Source organism: Falco biarmicus, chromosome 5 (assembly GCF_023638135.1).
Source record: "Falco biarmicus isolate bFalBia1 chromosome 5, bFalBia1.pri, whole genome shotgun sequence".
NCBI lineage: Eukaryota > Metazoa > Chordata > Aves > Falconiformes > Falconidae > Falco > Falco biarmicus.
The window spans coordinates 52,586,353-52,600,016 of record NC_079292.1 but is presented as its reverse complement, the minus strand read 5'-3'; the positions used below and the strand labels follow the sequence as shown (position 1 = coordinate 52,600,016).

Here is a 13,664-nt window from a genome sequence, read left to right as displayed (position 1 = left end):
TTACATCTATGCAGAGGTATTGACATTACAGCAGCAGACAGGTGGCACCAAAAGGGATGGTTTAGATGGTGTGATGCAAGGTTTCTCAGAATGCCATTCTGCAAGAAAATGCTTTATTTATTATCATTTTTTTTTTTTTTTTTGACAAATTTGGATATATGAAAATGATGGCCAACATGAACAAATGGAACTGTGCTAATATTTTTTAGTCAGACCATTTTTTGTCTTGGGGCATATAATGTAAGATTTTCTCCCCTTTATCTGTTCATGAGTGTTTGAACCTGTTGATAGCACAGTCATTCCTTTGATGCTATGTATGCTGGCACCTGTCATCATTATGTACTCCAGGTCTCCTGACTGGCCTGAACTTGAGTGCAATATGCCATTCAGAAAGTGCCAAAAAGAGCAGAGCAGTCATGTGTTTTTGGTGATCCCAGTAAATGAAAATTAATCATGTTTGACAAATGTTTGTGGCCTTATAGTCATAGTTCTGTAGGCAGAAGCTATGTATTTTGTGACTGTATGCAATGAACTGTCCATTTACGTTCCAGAAGTAGACACAGAGTGCAACCAGTTAAAACTAATGATGTTAGTCTGTTAAAAAAAGCAATTATGCAAAACCTGTAGATGTTAATACTGTCAGTATTAGTGATATATATGCTTGGTGCCTGTCATTTGGAAGCCTCAAGGCTGGACTTACAAATGTCGTGGTAACATTTGCCAGGCTAAGAATGCCAACCTTGGAGTTAAATGTGCAAATGTAGTGTTCATACACATGCCCACCCCCGCTAAATTTGAACAATTATTTTATATTGACCCGATTTTACATTGTGTTTTCAAATAGAGATCATTTTCTTCTTTACTTCCTGTCCTCCACTGTTTGTATGCTATTTAAAATAAAGACATTGCATATAATCTATAGATGTGTCTTTACTGCAGTAGTAGATGAGGGAAAATCAGTCTGGGCTACATGACTTACGATTTTTTGGTTTGGAGTTTGGAGTTTTTGTTGGTTTTGTTTGTTGTTTTTTTTGGGTTTTTTGTTTTTTTTTGTTGTTTTTTTTTAAAAAAAAAACAGGATGAGAGGCACTGCAGTGTAAGATAGTGTACTTTATCATGTATTGGCACCGTTTGGTTGATAGGACCCTTGTGCCGTCTGGATATGGTTTAAAGGTATATGTGTTTACCAAAGAAAGTTTACTAAATAATAAGGATAAACACTTACCTCCAATGAACATTCATTTTATGAAACTAGAATATTGTAAATGGTAAGCCTGCATGTATCTCTGCCAGGATCATCTCTTGGAAACAAGGCCTCTATGTTGGTTTTGATGAAACCTGGTCTTGATATAGTTCTTGGTGTGCTGCACAACTTCTCTCTCCCTCTTTATTTTGTTGTTTCTAAGGCCCTACTGAGAATCTGGAGCAGCTGTAATCATGAACAGACCTTGGTATTATTCCTATGGTAATTTGTGGGATAGTGCAGGATGTATGCAATGTCTGTTTCCAGACCACAAAACTTGAGAAAGCCTATACACTTATATCTGTGAAATAACACTGAAGGCAACCTGGAGAGGTGCAGACCACAATGCCTTTCTTCCACAGTGGTTAAGCTTAACTGTTCTTTATTCTGGAGGACTTCTATTTTATAACACAAACCACAGAAACTAATTTCATGGGGATAGGGATAAACACATCACAAGTAACTTACTGAATAACTGATGGTGATTTGTGTTTGAGTATCACACTCAGCTAATCCAATATCACTCTGTTCATGAAACGAGTAATGACCACTAATGGATCTGCTCGGGCACTTGTATACCATAAGGCAATTTCAGTGGCTTGGTAATTTCAGTGATAAGAAAATCTCTGGTTCTTTTTACCATAATTTCTGTTGTTTTGTTTTGGGTTTTTTCTGTCCATTTTGTCATACCATTGACCATTGTCTTTAAAAATTACCTTTTCTATTTCAGTTATGTTTTATGGTTGACAGAATTGATTTCTGATGAAATCTTACTTCCCACATTGAAATCTGAAATATTTTCTATTTATTTACCTACCTTTGTGGTGACTTTACTGTTGGCTGTGTATATAGTGTTATTTAGGACACCAAGAAATGGAATGAAGCTGCATCAGGGGAAGTTCAGACTGGACATTCAGAAAAGGTTCTATACTGAGAGGGTGGTTAGTCACTGGAACAAGATCCCCAAGGAAGCGGTCATGGCACCAAGCCTGTTCAGAGCTCAAGGAGCATTTGGATGACACTTTTAGTCATATGGTTTAGTTTTAAGTAGTCCTGCAAGGAGCAGGGAGTTGGACTTGATGGTCTGTATGGGTCTTCCAGCTTGTGATATTCTATGATTTCATAGGACCAAAACATTTTTTTTTTCCTTTCCCCATTCCTCCATCTTTTTAAGAGCATGACTGAAGCTCCCTCCTGCCTTCCTTTCTGGTTTTAACTTGGGTCTGTGTAATGCTCATCCTGATGCCTGTCCAGAAAAGTGGAGCTTGATGTTCACCCAAAGCCCTTTACAATAGTTTTTGCAATACATTTCTACCACTTCCTTCCTTACTTACTTCCTGGACATTGACGATGTTGGACACATTTCTTCCTCAGTCTGGAGGTCTGCAGTATAAAGTAGCTGACCATAAAGCTTACCATAACACTTAAACATTCATATTTACTTAGGCTAAGTCTAGTGATAGTAGTAGTTGCTTTTCTTTAGTGCCTGGAATGTGGGAATTGTAACTGCACATGATTGCTCCATGGTGACACACTGTTAAAATAATTTCCCTCTCACCCCCCTTTATTTTTTTTTGTTAAGGGACGCAAGAGTGAGGCAGAAAAGTACTTCATGAAGGCTATTCACCTGGATCCTACCAAAGGGAACTGCTATATGCATTATGGTACGTTTCAGATAAAGTTTCCACACGTATTCCAGGCTTGCTGTTAATCTCTCTGAGTGATTAAGGATTTGAAAAGTGCTACTGGCAAAATACATATATAAAATATATTGGGAAAGAAACTAATCTATTATGTATAACTTCATCCCCATTTCAATTTGTTAATCACTGCAGAGGGAGAGGTGAAGATTTTGCATAGCCTTCCTCCTGTGAGAGGAATTTCAGTATTGCTGCCTCTCTGGGAAAGAAAAAAAGGTGACTATTGCCATATGTCAAAGTTTCATGGCCTGGAATATTATTATTAACAGTTTTGGCCTAACTTTGCTGGCTGCCGGTGGGTGGGCAACTAGAAGTTATACTGTAGTGTGTCTGAGTTCTATGTATTGAAGTGTCTGCTTTTTGTTGAAGACTTACAGCTCTACATCTGTCTTCTTCCCTGCATCTTCATGGCTTGAAATGGATAAATATTGCAAGAGATTTTGACAAGTTGGCTATATCTTTGTCATACTAAGTCATGCATGTGCATAAAGCACACAGTTAATTTGAAGGTATCTTTATAACTTTGGCTTGGTTTTGCTAGATGTGCAAAAAATATTTCCAGATGTGATTAGTCCCAAGGAAGCAAAAATATTTAACTTTATGGACAATTCTTACTGTATTTTAAAGCTGGTAATAGACAAATCTAAAAATGCAAGCTGTTTAGTCCCAACTGGAAAATACAGAAAGAACTAATAAACTTCATCTTTATTAAGGAAGAAGGTAGGGAACCACAGACATACTATATATATATTTCTTTGTTGGTTTGTTAGTTGTGTGGGTTTTTTTTTAATTTCCTCTTCTAACTGGGAAATGTAAAATAAATAAAAATGAGTGGCCAAAAGGGAAAATTAATCTCATATCATAACCATGTTTTCACTTTGTGTGATATCTTTGTCTGAATTGCACGTTGTATTTCTGTCTGGTCCTATGCACTGTAAAATTCTGTATGTTAGACTCCCAAAATCAATGCATACACTGTTACTTAGAACATGTCATGATATTTCAGTGTATGTAGCCTAGTGTTGCATTATTTTGCATTATGGGTCATTGCAGTTAGTGACCTTGTCTTCTACTTAAGCCTGTACAGGTAAATCCAATAGGGGTATTTGGGCACATAAGCTCCATTATTTCAATTGGATATAAGCATAGTTGATATCTCAATAAGGAAAAGTTGGAACTGATTGTTTCCTGAAATCCTGCTCAAGCCCCTTCCATCCTTTGTTATTAAGAAATCTATCCTTAGTTATCTGGAATTATAATTTGCATTCAAATTCAAAAGTAGTTCTCAACAGTCTGCTCTGGCAATTGAAGTTATGATTGTGTATATTTTATTACAGGTCTAGTCTTTATTCTTTTTGTCTCTCAAAAGTCTTCATCAACTTGCCTGTCTTTTCCTGCAGTATTCCCTCGGTGTCATTTTCAAGTGCCCTATAAACTAAAACCAAGGTTATTCAAATAATCATTCACCTCTGATGTATTGATTTCCTCATTACCAGACTACAATATTAAAATGGTGTGTTGTTTCCTAATTAAGATTATTCCCTAAAAACTTTAGCATTTTTTCCCCCTTTGTTGTGTCACAGGTTCAAAAAGTGGTTTCTGTGTCCATGTGCAGAGGTCACTATTGCAACATAGAGAGGATTTGCTCAGCAGATTAGGAGTGAAGGACAAAATTTAGTCAGTGATGGGAATAGCGGCATAGTAAAATGTGTTGCTGAAGGGCTCTAGGCACAAGAAGTTCCCTATACCGGTCCCTAGATCTCTGTTATGGAGTATTATACACAGAGGTCTACTGAATGCAGGTGAAACCTTTTCTTTTGATTGTATAACGTCCAATCACCTCACCAAATTCAGTGATGTTACTCCATGTTAATATCAAAGTAGCTGTGAGAAAGATGTTGTTTACTTCTGCTTGGCTTATGTGTCTATATAGTACAGATATTCTCAAAATGTTGTCATTTTGGGCACAGGACTTCTTAAAAATTGAAATAAATTTTCCTTGCTTTTCTTTCTTTCTCTTTTCCATTTCTTCTGGTTTTTTGCTGTCTTTCCCTTTTCCCTTCCACCTATTTTTTGTATTGATAAGGATTCTGTAGTGTATGTTAACAGTGACGTTCCAGCTGTTACACAGGAAACCCAAGTGAATATTTTAAGCTTTATCTCTACATTTTCTTAATTTGTTTTAGCACCTTCTCACAGGTACAGTCTACATCCTATATGCCAAGAGTTAAACTATGGGGAAAAACTGTCTGTATTTTACATGTAAATCTAGAGATTACTTTTTTTCTCAGCATGAAGATGTTGGAACAGAGAATAAGATAGTTGGCATCAGCCCTAAAAAACCCACATACCTCATGGAACAGCCAAATGAAAAGAATGGTCAGTTGGGACACAACATTATGGAGTAGCAGGAATAAATGGACACAAGATTTTCTTCCAAATGCATGTGGATCCACACACTTATAATTCCTTTTCCTAGGATGTGCAGATGTTCTTTTTAACTTCTAATCATTTGGACTTTTTTTTGGAGCTATCAGGAAAACTGTCAATATACTGTAACTTTTAAGAGACTTAGGTTTGTATTATAATGTGCTTTATTTCAAGCTTTAATCCAAAGCTATTCCCAGATACGACCTGGTGCAGAAGTTGGCTTATCTGATCACATGAAAATTTGGAGAGGTGAACAGTTTCATGGTTGCTCCTTAGATAATACCACCACAGCATATTTCTCTAATTGTTTCTAATCAGTTTTGTGTAGTGATTTGCTGGTTTAGGATTTCAGTAGATTTAGGTTTAAAACAGTGTTTCTCAAATTCATCATGCTTAGAGACGTCTGAAGGGAGAACTAGCGGAAAAGCTAAAGAGATATAAATCCCTGCATGCTGCTTACATGATGCCACTTCATTGGTCATAAGAGGAAGTGGCTTTTACTGTAGTGACCAGAGAAGGTGGCAGACCCCTCTCAGGCTGAAATGCAGGCAGCTGTTCAGCCTGTCCACATTTTCCATTTCTTTTCCCTTTTCCCACTTCTTTTCCCCTTCTTTTTCTTTTCTCTTATACCAGTTATTTGAACATCTGAACTTTGTGTAAAACCGTTGTCTTATGAATATGAGAGTCTTGATGGGTGATCTGGTACAAGCTACTCAGGTACACAGTACTCTACCAGAAACACCTAAGCTAAAGATGAAAGAGAGAAAATGCATATGAATCAGAAAGAAGAAAACATGGTAGAGGAAAGAGTGCAGAAGTACCAGTGCAAATTATTTTAATATTTTTTTTTAATTCTCGGGCAATTAATATGTTATTTTTGGCACAACCTCCAAGTTTTTAAACTAAAACACTGGAGATTATTTCAGATACTAGATTTAAATTCTCCTATAAAGTCTGAGGCTTTTAATTTTATATTTTTAATGCACATTTTTGAAAGAAGACTTAAAGTAAATAGTTTTGACTAAACAAAGTTGAACTTTATAAATGCTTATTTATTTTTTAATTTCCATCTTGTTTGTTTGTTGTTTTTTTTTTCTCTGGGAGGGCTTTCTTCATCGTATCTTACCCACATCTACTCAGGATATTGGCTCTCATGCATCCCACTTCACTTCAGGCATTTAATTCAAGTATGCCATTTGGGGTCCTGCAAGACCTTGGTAGCTTCAAAAGATAGAAGACATAGTTGAAATGGTCTCCATTGGCCAGAGAGGGGACTCTTTTTGTAACCTAGTTGCCTCAATTTATGCATATGGTTAGGTGGGATGAATGTGAGTGTCAGTCTTTGAAACCACAGGTAGATACCTGTGGACTAATCAAGTCCAAAAGGAATTTTCATATAAATATTTTAAGAACATCTTGGCATCTAAATAGTCAGTAGGTCAAATTTGTTAATAAGTGTGCCAAACATGGGAATGTTCAGCTGGGCCAGACCAGTGCATTTATGGCTCAGAGATTATTTGGTTTTGGATAGAGTATTGACCACCCACTAAGGAAGTGAAGATCTGTTTCTGTCTGCACTGAGCCTGTCTCAGGAGAAGTTGAAGAAAGGTTCTGTATAAAATTTGTCAGTGCACAGAGATGAGAGGAATTGCAAACAGTGAAATACTTAAGTGCTCATCTATTAGAAAAGAAACCAAAATGAATTCTTTAATCGCTTTTCACTGAGATGGCTAGTAGGATGCAGTGTAATTGAGGAGTTTGGTGTTGTGGAAGGCTTTTTGAAACATCTTTCACTTAAACAAGTAAACAAACAAAAACCCCCATAAATCTACTGTGAAATTTAAGTTGTGCAAACATTTTACCTCCCAAACTGTCTTATTTCCTTTATAATTTGCTGTTTAAAAACAAAACCAAAAAATGACTGCTAAAGCAAGTTTTATTCTACTTGTTTGCTAAAAACAGTCTTTGCTACCATGTCTCTTGAAGTGTGTATTGTGGCCTTTCTCCAGTGTAATGAAAATTGAGTGGGAATAAAGAGAGAGAGAAAAGAGGAGTGAGGTTTCCAGATAAATGTCTGTACAGAGGTCCCTCCTTCCTTACATTTGTAATGGCTTAATTGGAATGGGGAAATCTAGAACCTAACAGGATGTTCAAATTAATTCTGTTTTATTAATCACCATTGAGACCGCCTTTTAAAATAGTTTCCTTTGAATAATACATTGTTTCTAATAACTCTAAATTGTTTAATGATTCCTTTTTCATTAGAAAAAAGGATTATCCTCATTAGATTAATTATGCATTCACTTAATTAGGCAATCCACATTGATCAGCTGCCTTTTTCAGTGTATTCCCAGTTACAGATATAAAAGAAATTGAAAACCATGCTGTCAGGTTAGGTAAAACTGAATCATATTAGCTATACTGTCATTGAAGGAAGAATAAATTAACATGTTCCCAAACATTCTAAGGTTTTGGTTGTGGGTTGCTTTTTTATTATTGTATTTCACTTTTGAATTTTTGATAATTTAGGACTTGTTTTTGTAGATTTTCTTCATGTTATCTGGGTGGGTTTTTTTACAGAAGGTTAACTGGTTAAGTGCTGTTTTTATTTCCTTCACTTTCATCCTAAGTCTTTCTAATCATTGTTTCAGGACAGGACTTTTAGCCCTTTTTGATGCCTAAATTTTCACCTGAGTCTATGAGCACTTTGTATCTGTCTTGCCTCCAAAGATGACTGCTTTACCACTCCTAAGTCTCAGCCTGAAAATGGATTGGAACTACTGTGGTTTAAGCTTCAAAATAAATTTCACTGAAACATGATAGCAGTGGATTTTCAAGTACCATTTTTCACCCTGTTTTTAAGCCATAGTTACATGTGTTAGTGAGTGTGAGAGTTTACATATGTTTACAGATATACATTCAGATTTCTTCTTAGATGTGATGATGTATTTATAATATTTCCGTGTAGTCACATTGTTCACGGTGCTGGAACTTTGTGTCTTTGTTCTTCACTATCTGAAGAACGGCCTAGGAAAGCTTTATTTTTCTCCCATATATTTAAGGAAAAGATCTTTTGAAGAAAACAGTGTAATAATGAAAAATGTCAAAGTTATATTGGCAAGTAAGAGAAATAACAACGAATACCCAGTAATGAAGTCTTACTCAAGAGAGTTTTGTGCCAATGGAAGAAATATCACCTTAGTCCTTAGGAAGGTCAGGTTTTATCTTTGTCAATGAAATGAATAAAACTTACTTCACAATCCCTAATTCTGGTGAATGAATTGTCCCTTTCTGACTGACAGTTTAGCTAAATACAGTATATGCCAAATGATAAATAAAACAGAGTGCATGCATCTGCTCCATTGGGAACACCAGATGCTACATGATGATTATGTATTGAGAAACTAAATTCCTTGATGAGATGAGGTCAAAGCCAACCAGATGTAGTATATCCATCACTAAGTCGCTTTGCCAGCCTTCCCAATATGCACTCATGAACATTTCAGCAAATAAAAGGGGTTTTGCCATTTAAAATCTTTTGGAAATCCTAACATTATAATGATTTTGTAGGGAAACTATAATGCAAGTTTATGATACTCAAGTAACTCATATTCATAGAATATAGGTGCCCTTTGGAGGAATGGTCAGTCTTTCTTGAGCATACAGTACCATCAGGTTAAGACCCTGACTTTGGACTATGGCTTATACCTCCTTATACAATATGAGTGAATGCAATTCCAGGAAGACATGGTTCCTAGACCCAAAACAGGAAGAGATGTAACGGACTCACGGAAAGGTTTCATTAAGCTTCCAACATTTCTGCTTGCAGGACTCTCTCCAGTAACTTTGATTTAAGAAAATCTTTAGCTACTACCAGAAACAGAGCTATTCCGAAGAATATACCAATTTGAAGTCATCTTTCTGGTTTTCTTGGCAGCTGTGAATGAGTGTACAAAGGCGTATGTACATAAATTGTCAAGTCCTTTTTGTTGCTCCCTAGGCTGTTGCTATCACACAACATTAGAAGATTATTACAAACCACTATAATAACTACTTATTCCAAACTCCCTGTAGAACCAGTCACTTAAGTGGAATGCAGTGGAGTATTTCCAAACAAGCTAGGTCACTGACCCTAAACGCTGTGGAATTTCGATGTTTCTTCCCTTCCCTTGAGTTTATCCTTAAATCTAAGCATTCTGACATCCCAAATACATGGTTGACTCTGCTTCCTCAGCACAATATACTAGACTGCTCAAGAGATGTGGTATAGAAATTGCAGATTAGAGACAGGGCTAAAAATGTGGCTTTATGCTTTTTCATGTTGCCAGAATTTGGAGGTTCTGCAGGAACTGAAAAAAGTCTGTGGCATGAACAACCTTGGAGACTTCTTTGTTAATGATCACGTTTTGACCTATGTGTGCCAGCTCATTATGGGGATTTTTTGAAGAGATAGCATGGAGGTGCTAGAAAAGTGCAACTGGATAGTTCTTTCTCATCCAAATTTCACTTTTCCAAACCTTATACATCACCAGGTATCTGGGGAATGACATAGGGCCCAGAATCTTTCTTACTATTTGTAAAATGTGAGGTACTCTGTATTACATGTTTTTATCATTAATCTTTTGGTTTAGTGAGAGCTTCCAGTGATCCAGATGTGGTCACAAGTTCAGTTATCAAGTCCCAAAGGCTTGCTTTTTAATTTTTTTTTTCTTATCTCTGGTCATTCCCTGGATGACATCCAATGGTATATTTAGCACAATTGGAACAGAGGAGTATTTCTAACAAAGAAAAAAAGCTAATAAAAAAGGTTTTTCCAAGCCAGTGCGTATATTGTTGTTGCGGCACCCACTGCCTTGCGTAGTCTTTCTGTATATTTTGTTTGCAACGGAATAATCTTCTCCATGGGAACCAACTGAGGAAATAAACTCCTGAAAAGCTCTTCCAGCAGGAAAGCCAGAGAACGGCTTTAGATAAAGGTAGAATGGGATATAAGGAGCAACAAACCAAACTGGAATGCTGCTACCATCATGTAAGTTCTCTTTGCTTCCCCTGCCACATCCTACATATTCACCAAGAAATTGTCTAAACACACTGGAAAGTGGGATTTTTAAGAATATTAGGTCATGTCTGTTGACTGGGCATCTTGCAACATTGATTCATCACCTGCAAAGCTTTGGAAATCAACTTGGAGACAAGGTCCCTCCTCTCATTTCTTCCACAGAGTGCTACTGAAATTTTCCTTTCAGAAATCTGGTTGCATCCGCTCTTTTGCTCTGCATTGCCACAGCAAAGTTAAAGTTGATAGTGACTTCAGTGGTGGTTCTGCTCATGCCAGTGAGAATGTAGTTCAGTTCTCAAGTCACAATCTTGCAGCTTTACTGTGTGCTTCAGAGACAAGACAGAATGCATTGGGTCAGCCAGAACCTGATCTCTGTTCTGGTTTCTATTGAAACTTGAAATGCTTTGAAAGCACCAACAAATATTCAGCTTCACATTCTCAATGATGAATGTGCTGAAAGAACTTCTAGTGAATTTTATTATAAACATATTTGACAGTTGAGTCTATGATCTTGATATAGCTTCTTTTCGTGTTAATATAGTTGTTTACATTGCTGCAATGGAAGGAGAAAACTTTTTTGAAGAGGATAAGGTGCAGAACACTTGGTGACAAACATACATTAAACCAAGCAAATGCTAACTGTTCCCTATTATGGTGGGAATGGAAGTTCTTCCCTTCTTATTCAGAAGGTAATTTACTCAGTTTTGCTTGAATTACTAAAGGTATCAGGACAAAATAATAAGTTGTTGAAGATTGAGTAAGTGCAGAACCAACCACATGCTGAGAACGTTCCAAATGGTTTATTTCAAAGGCGGCAGTAGCAAACCCAGCTATTTCAGAAACCTCTGTTCTGGTACAAAGTATCTTTGAATGTTTGCCAGTGAACAAAGGAGAGGGAACATTTCAATTAAAGAAAGATTGGCGCAACTTTAACTTTTACCTAGTAAAATAAAAACGTATAGTGCCTGTAAGGAGTAGTTGAGCCGATTCTAGAGGAAGGCACTAATGCATTTGTGCTCTAAACATAAAATATTGTCACACACATGCATATTGCAACCAATTAATACCATTTATGTTACAATAAAGCAGCAGAACTACCAATTCAGATGTATGGCTTTTAAACTGGTGTTGGCACATGTCTTAACAAAAAGCTTTGCAAATGTTCATGATCATTTTAGAAAGACAATTATACAGAGTAGAGAGCGGTATGCTTCCGCCTCTGTGGATAAATATTTGTTACAAATTTTGACAGAAGATGAAAGAAAGTTGTGGTTTTCAACTCCTACCTAGGAACTGGATTATTTGTTGTTGTTGTTTATATTACATATATAGTTTTATTTTACTTTTCAGTAGATTGCATATATTGCCTCATTTTTTTTGCCAAATATACACTCAAAACCACTGTTGACAATTTGCAAGAAAAAGCGTGTTTGAACAAGACTGTAGGTACAGAATTTGTCAGCTTCTATGCCATTTTTGATGCTTAGATAGCCTAATTTATGGAAAAATGACTTAAGAGGATAGTGAAGCATTGAATCAGTTCTCTGCTGTCAAAGGTCTTCACAAAGTCTTGACTCCACATTGAGTCTCAGCTTTGTGCTGTCTAGCAAGAAATGTGGAAAATTCTATTAAAAAAGTAACATTGTTCCAGGCAAAGAATAGTGGTGTTGAAGATCACACCTGAACATGGACTGTGGATTTCCCACTCCTGTTTTAGAAGAACAGTAATGAAAAAATATGCTTTCCTAGAAGAAGGAAACTCTGGGAATAAGAGCTTCTAGAAAGCTGTTTTCTCAAAAGCTGGTTCTGATTCCAAAAAACAAATCGGGCTACCATGATTTATGTTGTTGGCAAGAGTCAGAGTCATGACACCTGCAATAAGAAAGCCGTGTATGTGATATTGAGCAGCGTCTCATAAATCATGCTGTTTGCCAGCTGCCTGTTAGAGTAGAAAATCCTGCATGTAAATTTTGACCCACACAAGTGGTTCCTGGATCCAGAGGCTTGTGGATCAGACCTTCCAATCCACCTTCAACACCTTGGCAATAGTCTGCCCTGCTAGTGCTTTTCTCTTGGGAAAACACATCTTTATGGCTTTGACAGGGAAAGGTTCAGAAGTTTGCTTTTTAATGAAGAAAGTGCAGCAGTAAACTGCCAATCCAGTTCATTCTTGTATGAATTTAGTATATCATATTAATAGGAATGGTGGTTAACACTTCAAATTAGGATAGCTCTACTTAGGTGCTTTAAATTAAATTTAGATGTGTGAATAAAATTAGTCTGCCTTTCAGAAGAACTTGGCAAATCAATTCTGAACTGAAAGTTTCCACCTTCTAATGGGTCTGGCTGGGATAGGGTTAAATTTCTTCATGGCAGCCTGGATAATGCTCTGTTTTGGATTTGGGGCTATAACAGCCTTGGTAACACACCAGTCTTTGGCTGTTGCTGAACAGTGCTTGAACAGTGTCAAGGCTTTTTCCCTTTCTGTCCTCTCAGCCAGTAGGCTGGGAATAGGCAGGTGATTGGGAGAAGACACAGCTTGGACAGCTGATCCAAGCTGGCCAAAGGGATATGCCAGATCATATTACATCATGTTCAGCAGTAAAAATTAGGGTAGAGGAATAAGAGCAGTTTTGGCTTCTGAGGTGGCCTTTGTTTGAAGGCTGGATGGGCATCAGTCTACATGTGGGAAATGGTGAGCGATTTCCTTCACTGTTTTTCTTTTTTTCTTTCCTTCATCTATTAAACATTCTTTATCTTGGCCCACATGTATTCTTGCTTTTGTTCTTCCTGTTTTCTCCCCTCACCCTGCTGGGGTGGGGGGCAGTGAGACTCTGTGTGAGTGCTTGGATGCTGGTGGGGGACAACCCACCACACACCTGTACACTCAGGTATTGACTTCCCACTAGATTGGGAAGATAGCAGTCAATTATATTTATATCCCATCCAATTAACGAAATGCTTAACCAACAGCCAGCTTAAATCGCCTCTACTCAGGCAATGAGTTAAGTCCATTATGGGGTGTACCCCTTTCCTGTTTGTTTTCAGTGTTCTATAAAGGTTTGGGTGTGAAGGATGCCATAGTTGGCTTTAAGAGGGCGTGCTGTGTATCATCTGCTACCTACCCACTCAGCATGACTTATTGCTGCTATTATCAACTCCATACAGGGGAGAGACTTGTTTATGGTGATGCACAGTGCTAGAATTTTCTTTTCTGAAGAACTGAAAGTTT

General features: G+C 37.1%; 1 protein-coding gene across 2 annotated transcripts in view; it reads left to right on the top strand.

The window, feature by feature from the left end:
* TMTC2 (transmembrane O-mannosyltransferase targeting cadherins 2) overlaps positions 1-13,664 on the top strand; it is a 254,058-nt gene that overhangs the window by 203,669 nt on the left and 36,725 nt on the right. For both annotated transcript variants that reach the window (XM_056341389.1, XM_056341390.1), the window contains one exon: positions 2,826-2,907. In XM_056341389.1, coding sequence (XP_056197364.1) covers positions 2,826-2,907 — 82 coding nt within the window. The remainder of the gene's footprint in view (positions 1-2,825; positions 2,908-13,664) is intronic.